General features: G+C 42.0%; 2 protein-coding genes across 7 annotated transcripts; both read right to left on the bottom strand.

Annotated features, from left to right (window-relative positions):
* Nucleotides 1-416: 416 nt before the first annotated feature.
* Nucleotides 417-9,582, bottom strand: LOC309698028 (uncharacterized protein; the record flags this gene model as incomplete). The annotated part of the gene is made up of 10 exons (XM_082520301.1): nt 417-909; nt 1,276-1,407; nt 1,488-1,525; nt 1,921-2,019; nt 2,327-2,401; nt 2,579-2,647; nt 2,838-3,173; nt 7,108-7,211; nt 9,337-9,418; nt 9,576-9,582. 10 exons carry the CDS (start codon nt 9,580-9,582, stop codon nt 739-741), a joined length of 1,113 nt encoding a protein of 370 aa, XP_082376427.1. The 3' UTR covers nt 417-738.
* A 2,068-nt stretch (nt 9,583-11,650) lies between these two features.
* Nucleotides 11,651-18,183, bottom strand: LOC309697674 (uncharacterized protein). Of its 6 annotated transcripts, none has more exons than XM_082519775.1 (8): nt 18,036-18,183; nt 16,947-17,282; nt 14,848-15,192; nt 14,077-14,154; nt 13,610-13,723; nt 13,236-13,273; nt 13,006-13,164; nt 11,651-12,383 (listed from the first exon to the last, which is right to left on the bottom strand). In XM_082519775.1, exons 1-8 carry the CDS (start codon nt 18,073-18,075, stop codon nt 12,228-12,230), a joined length of 1,266 nt encoding a protein of 421 aa, XP_082375901.1. In that variant the 5' UTR covers nt 18,076-18,183; the 3' UTR covers nt 11,651-12,227. The 6 variants fall into 6 exon arrangements, with proteins under 6 accessions (XP_082375901.1, XP_082375900.1, XP_082375902.1 ...); XM_082519774.1 differs by having other exon boundaries at nt 14,077-14,157; nt 18,036-18,182; XM_082519776.1 differs by having other exon boundaries at nt 14,095-14,157; nt 18,036-18,182.
* Nucleotides 18,184-18,979: the final 796 nt, after the last annotated feature.

Raw genomic sequence — 18,979 nt, 5'->3', positions numbered from 1 at the left:
TTCATGTTTTGTTTTTGAAAATATTCTTAAGGGACTCAGATTAGAGCAGAAACAACTCAAACAAGCATCATCAGGCAGACAGTGGATAAATAAAAATGGAGTGCGACCAAATGCAAATAAAAATGCTGCAAAGGTTACTCATGATACAAATGAAAAGGTTAAAACAACCTCACAAAGACAGAAAACCTGAGTCCTTCTTGAAGCAAAGGAGGTCCACCCATGTGTGACTGCTTGTTTACAGTAACTAGCTCTTACTTCCTCTTTTTAATCACTTCACTGAATGTTGTGTCAAATAGATTTAGAGAACCAGCAGCTGCTTCCTCTTTCCGTTACATACTCACTGAAGTGATGCTCGACTACCACTGAGAACATATTCAGTGTATTTGGCCTGTTTAGCCTCCAAACTACAAAAGATATCATTGTTTAGAAATTGTTTAATCATTTAAACCCCCAAAACACGTCTTAAACAACAATAGAGACACGAGGTCGAAGAAGATACAGTTCATGCATGTTATCATAACCCTAACCCTTAAACACAAATTAACTCAGAGCGGCAGACTGATGCAGCAAAACGATGAAGTATGATGTACAGTGTGTACTCTATAGCACCCAGCAGTCTCAGGTTATGATGCACATGATGGTCAGTTGTCTTGTGGCAACTGACGAACTGAAACAAAGGAGCGTGCTGTGTGTGCAACAGCATGACAAACATTACCTGTCCTGTCCCAGGAGCTAAAGCTAGGCTATAGTAGAGTACAACGGATCACCTCCGGAGTGGCTCGCGTTAACCCGAGGCTCGGAGTAGATAACGTCACTGGTGTTACTGCGGGACGTGCTGTTGGCAGAGTCACTGCTCTTCTTGGAAAAAGTCACCACGGAGTAGGTGAGTTTGCTCGAGTCGTCTCCAGTCTGAAAAAAATAAAACATAAAATTGTTTATTACAGGTAATGTTTTAAATTGATCTGAGACCATTTTCACAAAGTAGTCCAAGACTTTGTGTTCACTGGAAGCAGGCGCCACAAATATCAGAATATCAGCTCCTCTGTGTGCTGTGTTGTTAGAGGTCACAGGATCGGACCTTTGATCCAAGACCTGGTTACAGCATCCAGCATCCCCCCATCAGGTTATTGATCTGAAATAACGATCTGGATTCTTTAAACTTACTTTGTGCTTTTCAACGTGACACTGATGATATCGTCTTCATATTTATCACAAATGTGAATCTTTTCTCAGATACAACTGTTTGTTCCGTGAATACAGAAAGTGTTTTCTTACTTTGTGCTGAGAAGTGGCTGCTGTGACCAAGCTGTGGTCATCATTGGTTGGTTTGGTGTATTTGGCATGAGAGTCAGGAGGAGATCTGCTGTGTCTGCCCTCTGCTCGGATATTCTCATACACTGTGTTGGTCTACAGGAGAAGAAGAGGAAATCTAATATCAGCTGGTTTCACAAACATCGGTGCTGAGTCTACAAGTCCTTCAGCCTCACCTCTGTGACAGCAGCGTGTTCAGTTCCCACAGGAGGATCTGAAAAACACATCAGTACAGTGTTTATACTGCAGTTAGGTACTCAGTCCGTCACACAGAGAGACAGAAAACCACTCATGCCCACATTCATGCTCACACGAATGATCAGAGACTGTAATTCAACCGAATATTCAAACTCCATCCATCAGTTTGTCCAATTCAGGTTTGCAGAGGGCCCAGAGTGTATCCCTGCTACCACAGGGTGGAGGCGTGGTGCACCTTGCACAGGTCGTCAGCCTGTTGGAGGGATAACTTGCAAACTCTGCACAGGAAGGCCAGATGGAGGATTCGAACACAGCTTACAACATGCAAAGAGATGTCTGACAAAATGTTCACTTTTCTGTGAAAACAGGAAGTTTGATGAGTGTGCCTGTCAGTGCTTCCTGCTGTCTCACCCTTTGGTTTAGAGGATCTGTTCTTGCAGAATATCAGCACTGACACTGATAACAGGATGATGATGAGAGCCAGAGTCAGACCCACAAACGGCACCACATCTGCAGCAGTTTGATGAGAACAACACGTTATTTTAGACAAACACCTCCTGATGAGTGTGAGCACCAGCCCTTCACGTGGGCTGTAAAGGTAGCTGAGTGCACATGTACAGTATAGTTATATGCAAGTTTCTTCCATGGAGAATTTGGTCAGACTCTCATGCTGTATGAGCATAAAACCATGTCTACATGACATACTCACTTCTGATTGGTTCCTAGTGGCAGATAACAGCAAAATTATACAAATGATCACTTAAAGTATGGACTTCTATAAAATCTTCCGTCTCTCAAACCCAGTGGATGGACGCACCTGTAGATGCTGTCCTCTCAGACTGCTCAGTGGTTCCAGTGAAAGTTGATGGAGGCGCAGAGGCTGATGGGAGGACTGGTTAAAAAAATCACATAATGTCTTTAAGGTGGAGATATTGTGGCATGATTTACTTTCTGTACACACTGCAGTGGTATTTTTCAACTAAAGCATATAAATTTGTACTTAAAGACAGGAAACATCAGAAAGCTTTAAGTGAGACTTCCGTCTCTCAAACCCAGCGGATGGACGCACCTGTAGATGCTGTCCTCTCAGACTGCTCAGTGGTTCCAGTGAAAGTTGTGGAGGCTGATGGGAGGACTGCTAAAGAAGTTCAGCCATATGTTTTTTTTCAGGTGTTTGAGGTGAACAACAGAAAACAACACATAACAACAATTTGACACATAAACATCATGAAAAGACAAAAGGAAACCAAACGTTAGCAGCTGTCAGAGACAAATACAAATTTCCTTTAATTCTCCAGATTCATGAATGAATTTGTATAGAAACTCACCTTCTGTGACAGTAATCTCAAACTCTCTGTATGGATCAGTACTAAAGGATGTGTCCAGGTAACATCTGTACCGTCCTGAGTCAGACTCCCTCAGCTGTTTAATGGTCACATACAGAATACCACTTGTACCAGATTCTTCTTCATATTCAGCACTGTATCTGTCTCTCTGAGCTCTGGCACCCCGAGTCTCAATTAAAATCCCATCTCTTTCACATTCTCCCCTGCAGAAGTACTTCCTCCTTGTAGAGTGTTCAAAGGAACATCCGACTGTGAGAGAGCTTCCAGTTTCTTTATCGAAGTGTTTCAGCTGAGCAGGATTGTTTCCATCCAGCAGCGCTGTTAAAGAGACAAACGATCTATAGTTACTATCTGTGCTGAAGATGATGCAGTCTGATCAGAGTAACTCCAGTTTGACCCACAGTTACACTGGGAGCTGCGCAGTTCAACCAGTCTGTGACTGGAACAGTCAACGACCTCCATCCTAAACCGTCAGTATGTGAGTGTGAGTACTGCTGGAGGTCTGATTAACCAGAGCTGAGGAAATGAGAGCTGCGAGTGTTTCTGAGCGTGCCGTGTGGTGAGCTAGAATATTAGCTACAGCAGACTGTGCCTCAGCATCACAGATGGTTCATGACACAGCGATTTATTTGTGCTGCTGTGAAAACTCATTGACATCCTGCTCTTATATGATTTAGTGTTTGAGCTTGGTAAGAAGATTCTTCTGTTTCTATAACAGGAGGGGCACTTTTGTAAATGGACAGGCTCTTATGTGGCACTTTTTTACTTTATACAACTTTTCACATTCACACCAGCTCTTTTTTCTATGATGCTTTCTATCCAACATTCACACACGTTCATACTCTGATGGAGCATCTTGTGGTTAGTGCCTTGCCAAAAGGTATGTGATATGCAGACTGGCATAATTGCACCACCAACCTTCTGATTATTAGATGATCTGTTCCTGAGCCACAGCCACCCCATCATGAACCATAGAGGAGTTAACATCCAGCAGGATTTCATTAACATTTCAAACATAAACATTTTCTTTAGCTGAATTTTTCATGCGCTTCAGTTTTTGTTTTAATTACATTTATTTTACAACAAAGTCGGTGAATTAAATCGAGTTTTTATAAAAGCAAAAATGTAACCTCCAACTGAATAATTCTTTCTCTAAAGGTTTGTCTAACAGGCACCTCTGCCTCCCATTTTACTTTTAAATACTCAAAGAACCACAAGTGAGCCCTCAGTGCTCTAATGACCAAGCTCTGCAGCAGACCACAAGGTAAGGTAGCAGAGGAGGACACAAAATGAGCAACCGCAACCAAAAACCTCCTGTGACAGATACAGGAAGATAACCAGTCAAGAGCTGACCCAGAAATGCCCATGCATGCTCTACGTCTCTCAGTCAGTATTATATGATCAGCTGTGCCTGAGGCAGCACACAGATCCAAAAGTACTTAAATAGTAACTTATATAACTCATATATATGTTAAAATATCATTTGAAACTCTAAGGAGAGCTGTTTCAGTGGAGTGCATCTGGTGAATTCAGGAATGGAATTTATTTAAAATGTTGGGAGTAAAACTTCTGTAAGCTGGTTGGTCTGGTCACCACTCCTCTATCTATCTATCTATCTATCTATCTATCTATCTATCTATCTATCTATCTATCTATCTATCTATCTATCTATCTATCTATCTATCTATCTATCTATCTATCTATCTATCTATCTATCTATCTACCAGAGGCCTGGGAGCTTGAGGGTCCTGCAGTATCTTAGCTGTTCCCAGGACTGCGCTCTTCTGGACAGAGATCTCCGATGTTATTCCCGGGATCTGCTAGAGCCACTCGCCTAGCTTGGGAGTCACCGCACCTAGTGCTCCGATTACCACGGGGACCACCGTTAGCTTCACCCTCCACATCCTCTCGTTATATAGGATCATGGCCAAGCTTGAAACCTGGATCCCCCGTAGCCGGTTACCAAGATTACGTGAAGTACCCTCAGAAGGTCTGCTAGATGATGTTAATGCAGCACTACGGACAATAACTACAACCACGATTACCGAAACTAACAAGCTGATCTACAATACGGCAGCAGTGATCAGTGAGATGCTTGGCTACAAGTTGAACAGCCACAAGGGGCAGTACCCTCCATGGAGAAGGAGGCTAGAGGGCAAGATCAAAGTAGCACGGAGGGAGGTTAGCCAACTAACGGAGTTGCAGAAAGGTGCGACAAAGAAGGTGAATAAGGAGGTACACCAGAGAGATAGAAGGCAGAAGAATCAACCAGCTGTTCTCCACAGAACCAGCAAAGGTGTACTCTCAGTGGCAAGGGAACAATAAGAGAACAGCACCACCAAGGCTGGAGACGGAGCAATACTGGAAGAGCATATGGGAGAAGGACGCAACCCATAACGGCAATGCTCAGTGGCTAGTGGATCTGAGGGCAGACCACAGCGACCTCCCTGAACAGGGTCCAGTAACCATCACGGTGGCAGATATCCAAGAAAGGGTCTCCAGTATGAAGAGTTGGACAGCACCAGGGCCCGACATGGTTCCCGCCTACTGGCTGAAGAAGCTAACTGCACTCCACGAGTGCCTGGCAGCACAAATGAACCAGCTGCTAGTTAACGAGAGACACCCGGAATGGCTAACCGAAGGTCGGACGGTCCTGATCCCCAAGGACCCCAAGAAGGGACCGGTCCCCTCCAACTACCGACCAATAACCTGCCTCAGTACTACATGGAAGCTCCTGTCAGGCATCATATCGGCTAAGATGAACAGGCACATGGGTCAATACATGAGCGGGACACAGAAAGGAATTGGCAAGAATACCAGAGGCGCAAAACACCAGCTACTGGTAGACAGAACAATCAGCCGAGACTGCAAGACCAGACTGACCAACCTGTGCACTGCCTGGATTGATTACAAGAAGGCCTATGACTCAATGCCCCACAGCTGGATACTGGAATGCCTAGAATTGTACAAGATCAATGGGACCCTAAGAGCCTTCATCAGGAACTCAATGGGGATGTGGCGTACAACACTAGAGGCCAACTCCAAGCCCATAGCACAAGTCACCATCAAGTGCGGGATCTACCAAGGAGATGCTCTGTCCCCACTGCTGTTCTGCATAGGCCTGAACCCCCTCAGTGAGATCATTAACAAGACTGGCTACGGATACCGACTACGGAACGGAGCAGTTGTCAGCCACCTCCTGTACATGGATGACATCAAGCTGTATGCCAAGAGTGAACGAGACATCGATTCACTGATCCACACTACCAGGCTATACAGCAATGACATTGGAATGTCGTTCGGACTGGAGAAGTGTAGTCGGATGGTAACAAAGAGAGGGAAGGTAGTCAGAACTGAGGGGATTGAACTACCAGAAGGCAACATTGCAGACATAGAGGACAGTTACAAGTACCTGGGGATCCCGCAGGCGAAAGGGAACCATGAAGAGGCCGCTAGAAAAGCTGCAACCACCAAGTACCTGCAGAGGGTCAGGCAAGTCCTGAGGAGTCAGCTGAATGGTAAGAACAAGATCCGGGCCATCAACACGTACGCCCTGCCCGTGATCAGGTACCCTGCTGGGGTAATAGGCTGGCCAAAGGAGGAGATAGAAGCCACTGACATAAAGACAAGAAAGCTCCTTACCATGCATGGAGGGTTTCACCCCAAGTCCAGCACCCTGAGGCTGTACGCTAAGCGGAAGGAAGGGGGCCGGGGACTGGTGAGTGTCAGCACCACAGTCCAGGATGAGACAACGAACATCCAAGAATACATTGGGAAGATGGCCCCAACTTCGGTCAAATTACTCAAAAAACTTTTGTGTGTTCTGTGTGTTAGATCCTCATTTCTCACACTCCACATCATCCCAGGAACCGCTCTCTGACTTTGCTCTGTAGTGAACGCTGATGTTGCGCTGTGTGTGGGTCAGTGAACGTGTGGACACTCTGAATGTACCCGTGTCTAAATGTAGCTGTGTGTTTCAGCTGTGTGTTAAATGTTCCTGTGGTATTTTGTATGTTAGTTTTCCTTTGTGCCTGAAATCGTCTCCTGTCTTATTTTGTTTGCCTTATCAGATACTTCCTATATTGAGATTTGCAGTTCTGCAGTTTCTAGATTTTGGAAGAAAAAAAAGAGTATGTGGGACCTAATAATATTTCATTAAGTCAATAAATAATTCATATACCAAAAAAATCTGCTCAAAAGGCAGAAATACTGAAAATTTTATTCAAAACTCCAAAAAAAAGTTGAAACTCACCTTCAGCAACAACAATTCCAAAATGTATGAACTGGTATGAAGATGGATATCGTCCCAGACCACAGGTGTACCGTCCAGAGTCAGACTTGATGAGCTTTCTGATGCTTACAGACAAAATATATTTATGTTCATATCTATATTCAGTGCTGTATCTGCCATGTTGATTACTGTTTAGCTGTGTTTTAATTAAAATATTTCCTTCTTCACATTTTTCTTTGCAGAAGATCTTCCACTTCTTAGAAGAAGAAAAGTAGCACTCAATCGTGATGCTTTGTCCAGCGAGTCTATAAAAATGCATCTGTGCACTGGTGACCTTTGTGTGTCCGTCCTGCAGAGCTGCTGGAAACATGAACCATTAATACTGATTATTTGTACTAAGCTGCATTTTAACATTTACACACAGACACAGAGTCACACTGAGACTTTAGTGTCAGTAATGGCACTCCTTTCCAATAAATCGCTTTTTATTTTACTCATAATCAAATATAATTTTTTTGTTGTTGCAGGTCATTCTCAGTGATGACTTGTTATGTTGTCATGCATGCTGTGGCTTCTCAGGACAGATTTCTGGTGCTGTAGTGCAGCAGCTCCACTAAGAGGAGGTGGGCCTGCTCCTGCTTCTGTGGCAAAAACAGTATCAAAAAACTGGTCAGTGGCATCTGATTAGATTAGTAGCAGCGCACAAACTGACTTAGCCTGTCTATGGGAATTTCCATTGTATGTTAGCATTAAGCTAGTGGGATTAATGCTAACAGTTTTTGACTCTTTTGTCTTGGTTACATGGCTAACCATGTATGGCTTTGTGTCTTATTAATAAAAATATGAAGTGAGTTCTGAATATAACTGGAAGCCGTTCAGGGAAAGCAGGAATAGAGGTGATGTGTGTTGAGCTGCCGCTGCAGTCTCGACTAACTGAAGACAAGCTGTGGAGAGATGTGAGTCAGTGAGTTTCAAAAATCAAGGCAGGAGAAAATAAAGTGTGAAAAATTCCAAATGAAAGAGGTTCGATTTTCTTAAAACTCCTAAATGATGTTCAAATATCAAATATTGGTCAAAAATCTGAAGTTCTTAGCAGATAAATGAATATAATAGTTGATATAATTGATATAATATTATATATATATATATCATGCACTGATGCAGGAGAGGCTGTCTTCAGAAGTTTCTCCTTTCATCATTCTGTAAGTACGATGAAAACCTTCTGAGAGCCGTGTCAGAGATACCAGCCCAATTCCATAATTTGTCAAAAAGAAACTTATGATCAAAGGGGTCAAAGGTCGCAGATTTGTCATGCCTGCTTGGCATTCAACGCACTTTGTTGAAAGGTGCTCTGGAATGCCTGGAAATGTACCAGAGCAGATCCCTGATGTTTTTCCGACCCATCTGTCACTCCTGTCGTATACCTCACCACCGTCTCTCTGTCCTCATACATGTCCTGCACCAGCCTCACATACTTCCTCATGCAGCACCACAGCTCCTCTCTCAGCAGCCAATCATCTGCTTTCTCTGATCCATAAAGACTCAGTGAAGCTTCTTCTGACCTTCTCTGAACTTCTCCATCAACACTCAAAGCAAGCATCACATCTGTGGAGCTCTTTCTCAGCATGAAGCCACACAGCTGTCACTGATCATCACCTCTCTGCTTAACCCAGCTTCATGATCACAAATATTAAGAGCTGAGGATGCAGGGTGATGTTTCTATTTCACTATTTACTTTTTATTTATTTCTTTTCCAGATCTACATTGAGTTCTGTTACGGCTCTTTCATTCAACTCTTCAAACTGCACAGAGATAAAAACATTTTACTGTCCTTTAATCTACTAGAATTTGCACACACTTTTTAACTTCTGCAATTTTTCTTTATTTTCTGCTCCAAGAGGCTGAACAGGAAGAGGTTTGCACCATTGTGCTGTATCACATCCACATTTTACTGACTGTCCAGTTTATTCTGAGGAAGTAACAAACACTTGTAATGAGCTGTGTTTGAAACGATGGTTTCACATGTTATCAAGTCCTGAAGTGAGCAGCAACATGTCCATGAATGTCTCACTGTGATGGTTTCTTCTGTCCATACTGGCCACAAACACATCCATGAAATCATGAATAAAAGCAGTTTGAATGGAAGAAGCGTCCATGAAAGTGACTCATAGCTGACTCTGATCATCATGTTTAACAACAGAAACATGTTGAAGAAGGAGAGTGACAGAAAGAACAAGTGAATGTACTCACAAAGGAAGAAGAAGCAGATCAGAGTGTGACGGACTTTCATGATGAGGCTCTGATGGTTCACTGCTGCCTCTCTTCTTCTTCACTGGAAACCAGGAACTTGTGACGCCTCACTTCTCTAACTGAAGGAGTCCCTCCTCCAAACACCACAGCACCTCTACACTCCTCATTTGTCTGAAACAGTTGCAACAGCTCAACTTCCTGTTAAAACAAATTTGAGTCAGGTGCAACATTATGTTCACCTGACATGTATCCATCCCCACTCTCATAGTTTCAGCATCTACTGGGCCATAATGGTTCTGTTTCAACTGGGATTAACTCCGTCCCCCTTTTTTGGTGCCTCATCATCTCCTTCTGTTATGATAATAAAATAATGCAGTCACCATGTGCCGAGAAACTACCTAAAACCAAAGTTTTAAGGTGATTATTACATATTTAATAAATAACAGATTGCAGAAAAACTAAACATTAATGAACCATTTCATGGCATAAGAGGTAAAAAGTCACCAAATGCTGCTACAGGATTTTCAAACTGTGGGAACAAAATGGAAATGACACAAAAATGCACTAAAATGCAGGATTAGTTTTCATGTTTTTCCTGTGTGATGGAAAAAGTAACAATGCCAGTAATATTATGGATACACTAATAATACACACCATGCATTATAGAGAGAGAGTGAAAGAAAATAGATGACAACCAAACATCAGTGTTGCGTTTGCTGTTTTACTTAAAGCTTGAACACGTAGAGACGACGGGCCAATCAGACGCGTTGGAGAGACATTTTGTGGCAGTGACGACGAGGCCGGCAAAGCTGAAGTAAAATCATCAGGACAGAACTGGAACAGTGTTTCTGACCCACTGCAGAGATGTCTGTACTGTATAAGAAGGGCAGTAGGCATGATTCTTTTATGTACAGTACTTTATTCCAAATGTCAACATGCATTGTGTCAACTTCTGGGGGTTTTGTGAGCCACGGCGCCCCCTCCTGGCATTGAGAAAATGCACTCAGTTACAGTTGGGCATGACAGAGCACGTGGTGTGACGAGCTTGTTCTGCTTGGATTATGGACGTTGTTGCCTCACTTTCACGACGGAAACTGTTTCCAAGCACAGAATAGGAATAATGACCTGAAATCGTTTATTAGGAATCATGATGGACAAAGGACGGCGCCCTGTAACCATGGTTACAGTTACTTACTCTCATGACCGTGCACGTGCACAGAGAGCGTGTTTATACCTGACATCAAACCCAAAGCATGCATGACTTTAAGTGTACGGCCTGTAGAAACACACACGGTCTGAGTCACTTTGTCATAACAATGAATTTGTTTTTAGCTCCGTGAGAAAGTGTGTGATTATGTGCCTCAGTGTGTCAGAGGGCGATACACATTTTGGAAGCACGGAGAGCCGCTGATCCACCAAATCTGAGAGTGAGCATCAGCTCCTCCTCTTCCTCACCTGCTCCTCCTCTTTTCCTCATTTCCAGAACAGCTGGCTCTGCAAACAGCTGCTGGATGAGCTTTTCTGACCAATCACCAGTGTTTGATTTATTTAACTAGAAACTGTAATAAAACTGTAATAAAACATTATACAGTATTAGTTTTAAACACTGCAATGCAGAAGCAAAATAAGGAACTTACTAAAGCAGGCCTGGGTTTATTTTCCTTTTTTATTCTTTGTTCTTTCTCTTTTTTCTTGAAATGACCTGTTCTTAGTTTAAATGTTTGATATATTTTCTGTGCTCTATTGTGAATGAAATATTTGCAGATTGTTAAATTCATTTTTGGTTCAATTTTTACACAACTTTGAACCTTTCTTGGAACTGGGGTTGCAAACTGCCCTAAAATTAATGAGTATGAATTAATTTAAACAGCGAGAAACTAATAAAATGAAATTAAAATGATCAATAGCTGAATCAAAGCAGATTCATCCAGCTTCCAGCTCTCAAAGCCTCTCACAGTTACCTTACATTAGCAAACTGACAGAACAACCCCTGAAATACCTGTGAAGCCTCTGTTACCAACAGGATGAAGGTCTTTGCTGAGATGCTCATACAGCGCTCTGCTGTCCTTATCTGTCCTACTGTCCTTCTCTACTAATCAGACTGAAAACATGACAGTGGTGGCATTAATCATCACGTATGTAAATGTTTCCCAGGGTAATTTCAGTCAACAGCACAGGTCATACTGAGGCATGAAGAACAGATCTTATGCAAACTTACTGACTTCCTGTGTTTGCTGCTGCCTGAAACAGATGTTTACAATCTCACACTATTTATAAAATAGGAAGATTTTATAAATGCAAAAAGAAACATACCATGAGTTCAACATTTATTTGACAGCTACTCTGCAGAACAATTTAAAATAAATAAATACATTAGCTTTAAAGAACATTAGCATGAAACATGTAATAGTGAACATGGTTGGTAAGCAAAGATGCTCACACAACAAATCCTTATTATGACCTCATGTGAATGTGCAGAAGGACACTTCTGCCAATAACACTCCCCACTTCACTTAAAAAACAATCAGCATTTATTCATAAAATTAATAAACAGTTATTAGCTTTAGCTCAGTAAAATGTGCAGTCTGTACTCTTAACGGTTTACTTCTGGCTAAGTGTAAAGAAAAACAAACTCATGTAGGGATGAGACTGTAAAGCATGAACGTGTAAAATATGAAACTTTAACCGAGTTTTCAGTTTGGTTACTTCAGCCAGCAGCAGAATTTCTTCCCATGGTTAAAGCTCGTGTGTCAGAAAGTCAAAACTCTCCCTGTATTCAACTGTTTCCCTCAAACTGTCACATCGTTGAATTAAAAGAATCTCACATTTTGTGAGAGAACGACTTCATTTTGAACCCTGCAGGAGAAAATATGCCATCAGCAGAACAGAAGCTAGTCTGCAGTAGAATACAGTGGATTTTCCAGAGAGGCGCTCGGGTCAGAGCCTGCGTCTCCCTGAGGCTCAGGCGAGGTGCTGCTGGGAGAGTCCACGTCTGCTTTTGAACTATTCAGCTCAGATTTGGTGAGTTTGCTCGAGTCGTCTTCAGCCTGAAAAACAAAAACAAAAAACAGAGATTTTATTGTTTTTACTGGAATATTTTTTTATTAATATGTTCATGTTGTTTCCTGAAGCTAGCCTGTTAAACCCCAGGGGTCTTTCTCAGGTTCCTGCTTGGAAACAACACGCCCAGAATGAAGAGTATTTCTCTGCAATTACAAACTGTGTGTAGTATTAAAATAAACACTTGTGAGGCTTCATCAGAGCTGTAAATATTACAGCAGATGTTATTGTGTCTGGAAAAATAAGACGATTTTTTTTTCCTCGCCCAATTTTCTTTTACTTTTATAACAACTTTCAAAATCTTCTGGCGTACACATTAAACCAGGAATCAACATGAACATGATCTGTGCAAAGACCGATGCTGCAGTGAAACAGAGCAAAGTTACAGAGAGTTTAGTGAAGACAAAGCCAGGGGTTCTGCAGTTTGGCAAACTGTGAGTTGGTTTTGGCTCAGGAGGCGAGATCAGCACGAGTTGATGCAGCTAAATGTGACACATCACAACAGACAGTAGAAGTCAACAATATGAACGACACAAAGGAAAAATGTCCCAGACACAAAACCTTTCCCAGATTACAGTTTTGCTTTGTTCTGTCCAGCGTTTTCCTTACGCTGTGCTCAGGCGTGGCTGCAGTGATCACGCTGTAATCATCGGTGGTTTCAGGCGTGTTGTTGTATTTGGCCAAAGCATAAACTGAACTGATTTCCACAGGAGCGGCTCCTTTCTGTCCGCCCTCGTCTCTGATTTCCTCATACACGGCGTTGTTGGTCTGCAGGAGAAGAAAAAACTTCAAATCCTGTAACGTCAAACTCTGATGATGTCAGAGTTCGTGGAGCTCACCTCTGTGACAGCAGCGTACTCTGTTTCCACAGGATGACCTGAAAAACACATCAGTGAGTTTGAACCAGTGCAGGTGAGGAGAGAGGACAGGTGTGTGTGTCCTGAAAACAACAGGAAGTCAGGTGATGCAGTTAAACATGGCGGCCTGTTACAGCGGCTGCAGTGGCTGTTACACACAACTCAAGACATCTTAGACACACACTGCCTGCGTGTGTGTTTGTCTCTGTGTGTGTGTGTGTGTCTGTGCATGTGTGTGTGTGAGTGTGTGTCTGTCTGTGTGCTCGTTCATGTGTGCATGTGTGTGTGTGTGCTCGTGCATGTGTGTGTGTGTGTGCGCGTCTGTGCATGTGTGTGTGTGTTTCCTGTTGCCTCACTCTTTGCAGATCTTTTCTTGCAGAATATCAGCACAGACACTGATAAAAGGATGATGATGATGATGATGATGATGATGATGACAGCCACAGTCAGACCCACAGACGGCAAACCATCTGCAGCAGATTCAGAAGACGTTAGTTTACACTCACACCTCCTGATACAATAGATAATCAGTATTTTCTCTGTCATGTTAGTAATATGAGGCCTGTGAGGTGAGTGTTTACCAGTATGAACCTTTACATTCAGACTCAGGGTAAGTTGGAGAGTTGCTTTTGCATTACTGTGTTAAACAGTCTCAGTGTTTGGACAACAGCACATCTTTAAGTTTATCTCTGTAGACCACAGCAGTGGATTTTAAACCAAACCATCAACATTTGAGGAAAGTTTTTATTAAATATTTTAAATTAACGAAATTCTTTGATATAAATTCCACAGTGGTCGTGTGCAGATGTGGATCTTTAAAAACCTGTGGACACAGTGGTACCGTCAGATGTTTTCTCGGGCTGCTCAGTGGTGAGTGAAGGTGGGAAGGCTGATTGGACGACTGCTGAAACAGGTCAGAGAGTGAAGTTTGGTTTAGATGTGGTTCTTATTTAAAAGCAGAGAAAAAGCAGCCCGCTCACACACTCAGAGTCACACATCACTGTGTGTCAAAGTGTGTCTCTCACTGCGAGTAAGGATGTTTGTCACATCACATCTTTGACGTCACAGTAGGCAGGTATCATAGCTCAACATGCTGGGTGTATTTTAACCACCCTAATATTCTTCTGTACTATAGCCAACCATTAATATGCGTCCAAACCAGTGCATGAAACCAAGAAACAAACACAAAAGTCCCTCAGAGTGGACACAGACTGCTGTCTTCAAACTTTGTGACCTTTCCCATCTCCTGATGTTGTAGCACTTTAACAAAAAGGACACATCAGTCCTCCTGCAGCCAGTTTGGAAATGAAAAGTCAAAGAACACCTCATTCTTAAAGGTGAGACACCAGCAGCGTCTCATAGATCTGCAGTATCTGACATCTGGGACAAAAGTGTAAAGAAAGATTCTGAAATTCAGATTTTAAAATAGCACCAAGTTTTGATACTGCTGCAGAAAAACTGTCAAATTAGATTTTAGTTCCAGAAAAAGTGCAAATCATTAGCTACAGTAAGATAACATGTCTGTTATCTGAAACGGCAGCAGCTATCAATGACTGAATTAGCAACATTAAAAACATATTTAGGGAAACCTCACCATCTGTGACGTTGATCTCAAAGTCTCTGAATGAACCTTGACCAGCAGCTGGATTCAGAGAACATCTGTACTGTCCTGAGTCAGACTCAGTCAGCTGTGTGATCGTCACATACAGAATTCCTCCTCCTTTATATTTCTCCTCTGACGTTCCTCTAAATCCAATTCTGTATCTGTCTTTGAAATCATCTTCACCATCTGTTTGAAGAAGAACCTCATGCTCTCCACATTCTCCCCTGCAGAGGTACTTTTGTCCTCCAGACTGATCAAAGGAACATCCGACTGTGAGAGAGCTTCCAGTTTCTTTATCAAAGTGTTTCAGCTGATCATCGTTTCCATCCAGCAGTGCTGTTAAAGAGACAAACGATCAGTAGTTACTATCTGTGCTGAAGATGATGCAGTCTGATCACAATAACTCCAGTTTGACCCACAGTTACACTGGGAGCTGCCCAGTTCAACCAGTCTGTGGCTGGAACAGTGAGTTCAACAGTGATTTGAAGTGAATTGTTCAGCTTCAGCCCGACCTCCTCGTGCCATCATCATAACATCATCATAAAACAGTGACACACGCAGACACTCTGCTAGTGTCACTCTGGAGGTTTTACTGTGTTTACTGTACAAAGCAGGATTTAATCTTGTCCACGTAACTTCAGGGTTAATCGTGTTTTTTAATATGAAGCTGGTTCACTTATTACCTGTTTACATCACTGTGCTAATATATATGCTAAGCTAATCTGCTCCAGAGTTATGTTCCAGATCACAGATCACCAGGAAACCACAACCTACTGTCCAATCAGATCTCTGGAACCGAGACCTCTGAGAGCAGATGGTGGTGTTTAATGTCTTTGATGCCTGAAGGAATATTAATTATTAAATACAAATTTATTCCCTGATTCTTTTTTCTACTGCAGTTTTATTGTTTCATAATCAAAGTATCTGATCCTAAAACAAGCAGCTGTTCGATGACCTCACATCAGATTTGCACACAACTCTAACAAGAGGTGCATTTGAAAGAGTAAAAACTAAACCTTTCTTTTAAACATGAATTTAATGAAATGCTGATTATGATCCATCAGATTCTCTGTGTTTTAATGAGCTGAGACACTGATCACTTCAAAAACCTAAACTTTATTAGTCCAGTAGCTCGTTCACAGTCTTACTGATGGCAGCGTTCATTCAGGCCTTTAACACAGTTTACTTTAGTCTGTATTACTGTGTGTGTTTAACCTCTTTATAGTTTTATCTTCCTTCTTAAAATCAGCTGCTCTGATGTCTCCATGTTTCTGATTGGTCAGATGTTGCTCCCGCCTCTTTCATGTGAACACACTGGCAACGAAGGGGTTAACTTAGCGAGCTGGTAAAAAGCTTCATGCTGATGTCAGCTTCAGTGAGTCCACACAGGACTGTGGTTTAGGAAACTCAGGCTTTAACCCTGAATGCTTCAGTTCCTGTGCAGGTGATCAGAGGAATCAAAAACCCAACATCATCACTGAAACCATGAACCAGGACTCACTGTGCCAACAGAGCAGAGCCTCAAATTTAATCCAGCAACATGAGAATAGTGTGAGGTTAAGAACGCCTCAGTGAATCCTGTGCAATACAAACATGGATCAAACAGATAAATTCTAATTTACACACAAACCTTTGATTTCCATTTTCAGACTCAGAAACTGAACACAGTTTAGTTCATGCTCATGACGTCCAGCTCAACCACAGAAAGCAGATCAGCTGATCACTTAGACGAGACCTCAGATATCATATTAGCCGATCTCATATAGAGCTGTTAGTGTCTCCTGCCCACAACCCTCCACCACAGCGTCTGATGAAATAAATGTGTCTGTCTGCTCTGTTCTGTGCAGCACGATTCACTCACATCATCCTGACATGATGGAGATTATGGCACGAATGTTCTTTTCCATAGTTTATATACATGACTAGAGTTAAAGAAACAGTTCAGTAAAGAGAAGTTTGTTCAGAGAGTCACTGCCTGTGAAAACTGATAAAAAGTTTAAGTAAAAAACTCAGTTTCACAAAACTTTTCTTCAGACTTTCAGAGACAAAGCAGAGAAATCAACATTTCCACAGTTTAGACTGAAACTCACCTTCAGCAACAACAACTTCAAACTGTTGGTATGAAACTGATGATGGAGATTCAGCCACAGCACAGCTGTACTGTCCAGCATCAGACATGATCAGCTGTGTGATGTTCACAGACAAAGCAGGAGCATATTCTACAGTTATATATTCAGTGCTGTATCTGTGACGTTGATGCTTCTCATCTGTTGTATTAATAAGAATGTTTTCTCCTTCACATTCTCCTCTGCAGAATATTTTCCATGTTCCAGCAGGAAACCTGAATTCAGCTGTAAGATTTCCTCCAACGACTCCAAATGAAATGTTTTTGTTGTTGTTGACTTCAGGGTTTCCCTCCTGCAGAGCTGTTGGAAACATGAACCATCAACAGTTACTGTTTGTACTTCCTGTAAGAAGCTGCAGTCTGATCACAGCATCCACACACAGACACACTGAGACTAGAGTCTGAATGTGAAACACTGAGAGCTCAGAGTTTAAACATCACCTTCTGTTTCACTTTTCTCTCCTCATTGATCAGAACAAAGATCCACATTCAGTCCTGTTAGAGCTCTGACACTAAACTGTTTGTGATCAAGAGGAAACTAAAAGCTTAACATCACTGAGTTATTCACACTTTGGTTTTAGGCGATGACTCACAGTTTATATTTGGCTGCAGGATGTGAGGCAGTTTATTCTGTTTCACCTGAGTTATCAGGAACAAAATGTTTGCAGGCAGATTTTCTTAGTTTAGTCAGATTAAAGTTCAGCCAAGTCGATAAACTCTGAAGGCAGCAGGCTGAGTTTGTTCCCTTTATTTTACTGACTGTCCAGTTTATTCTGAGGAAGTAACAAACACTTGTAATGAGCTGTGTTTGAAACGATGGTTTCACATGTTATCAAGTCCTGAAGTGAGCAGCAACATGTCCATGAATGTCTCACTGTGATGGTTTCTTCTGTCCATACTGGCCACAAACACATCCATGGAATCATGAATAAAAGCAGTTTGAATGGAAGAAGCGTCCATGAAAGTGACTCATAGCTGACTCTGATCATCATGTTTAACAACAGAAACATGTTGAAGAAGGAGAGTGACAGAAAGAACAAGTGAATGTACTCACAAAGGAAGAAGAAGCAGATCAGAGTGTGACGGACTTTCATGATGAGGCTCTGATGGTTCACTGCTGCCTCTCTTCTTCTTCACTGGAAACCAGGAACTTGTGACGCCTCACTTCTCTGACTGAAGGAGTCCCTCCTCCAAACACCACAGCACCTCTACACTCCTCCCCTCTGCATCCGTCTGTGAGTCTGCTGCAGGGCTTCCTGCTCATTCATGCACCTCTTTACATTTACATTTATCCCTGAAACCAGAATTCACATCACTAATTTAAAATGTGATGATGTGTCCAGCTGATTCTTCCACCTCAGCTAAAATTCATTTAGTCTTCTTCTAATATTAAAACTCTTAAATGATCATAAGTGTCACTGTTATTTGTGCATATTGTTCTTGAGACTTCACAGCATTTCAGTATCTGCTGACTCTGAGGTTGTAAATCTGTCCGACCTTCATTAAAGATGTAAGTTTTTCCATGAGATCTTTGGAATCTTGTGTTCATATTTTTATTAGATAATTCCTTATTTAATTAACTTAGTTTCATTTTGACTGGACATAATAATGAGACTTAAATATTACATCATAACTAACATGACAGCCAGCACAAAGACCCAGGATAGAGGATCATTCTGGTCCATTTCAAAAAGTTGCATTGAGGCTGTTTTTTGTCTATAACAGCTGCAACAGCTCGACTTCCTGTTGATGCGTCTGAGGTCAGCTCGTGGCAGAAGAGGAAGCTGAACGTCAACACTGACCAAGTTTGACAAACTTATTGCTCAACAGCACTGAGGGAACAGTTAATATCTGTGCTGTTGTTACATGGAGAATTATTTTATTCTCACAATAACAAAGAGGAAACATCTCCACTGACCATGAACTGACTTAACATTCAGAATCTGAGTTTCTTTGGTAAATATGAACTTTAGTGTGTGCAGAGTTGCTGTGGTTGTT

The sequence above is a fragment of the Aulonocara stuartgranti genome (assembly GCF_965226115.1).
Source record: "Aulonocara stuartgranti genome assembly, chromosome: 20".
Classification (NCBI taxonomy): Eukaryota; Metazoa; Chordata; class Actinopteri; order Cichliformes; family Cichlidae; genus Aulonocara; species Aulonocara stuartgranti.
Note: the sequence above shows the minus strand (reverse complement) of the source record. Positions and strands in the feature narration are given on the sequence as shown.

What these genes read in the sequence shown, in the direction of transcription:
- LOC309697674 (XM_082519774.1), bottom strand. Translation starts at nt 18,075, where the DNA reads ATGAAAGTCCGTCACACTCTGATCTGCTTCTTCTTCCTTT. An exon ending in CGGTACCACTGTGTCCACAG is followed by an intron (nt 13,724 to 14,076) that starts GTTTTTAAAGAT and finishes AATCTGCTGCAG; the next exon opens with ATGGTTTGCCGTCTGTGGGT. An exon ending in AGTACGCTGCTGTCACAGAG is followed by an intron (nt 13,165 to 13,235) that starts GTGAGCTCCACG and finishes CTTCTCCTGCAG; the next exon opens with ACCAACAACGCCGTGTATGA.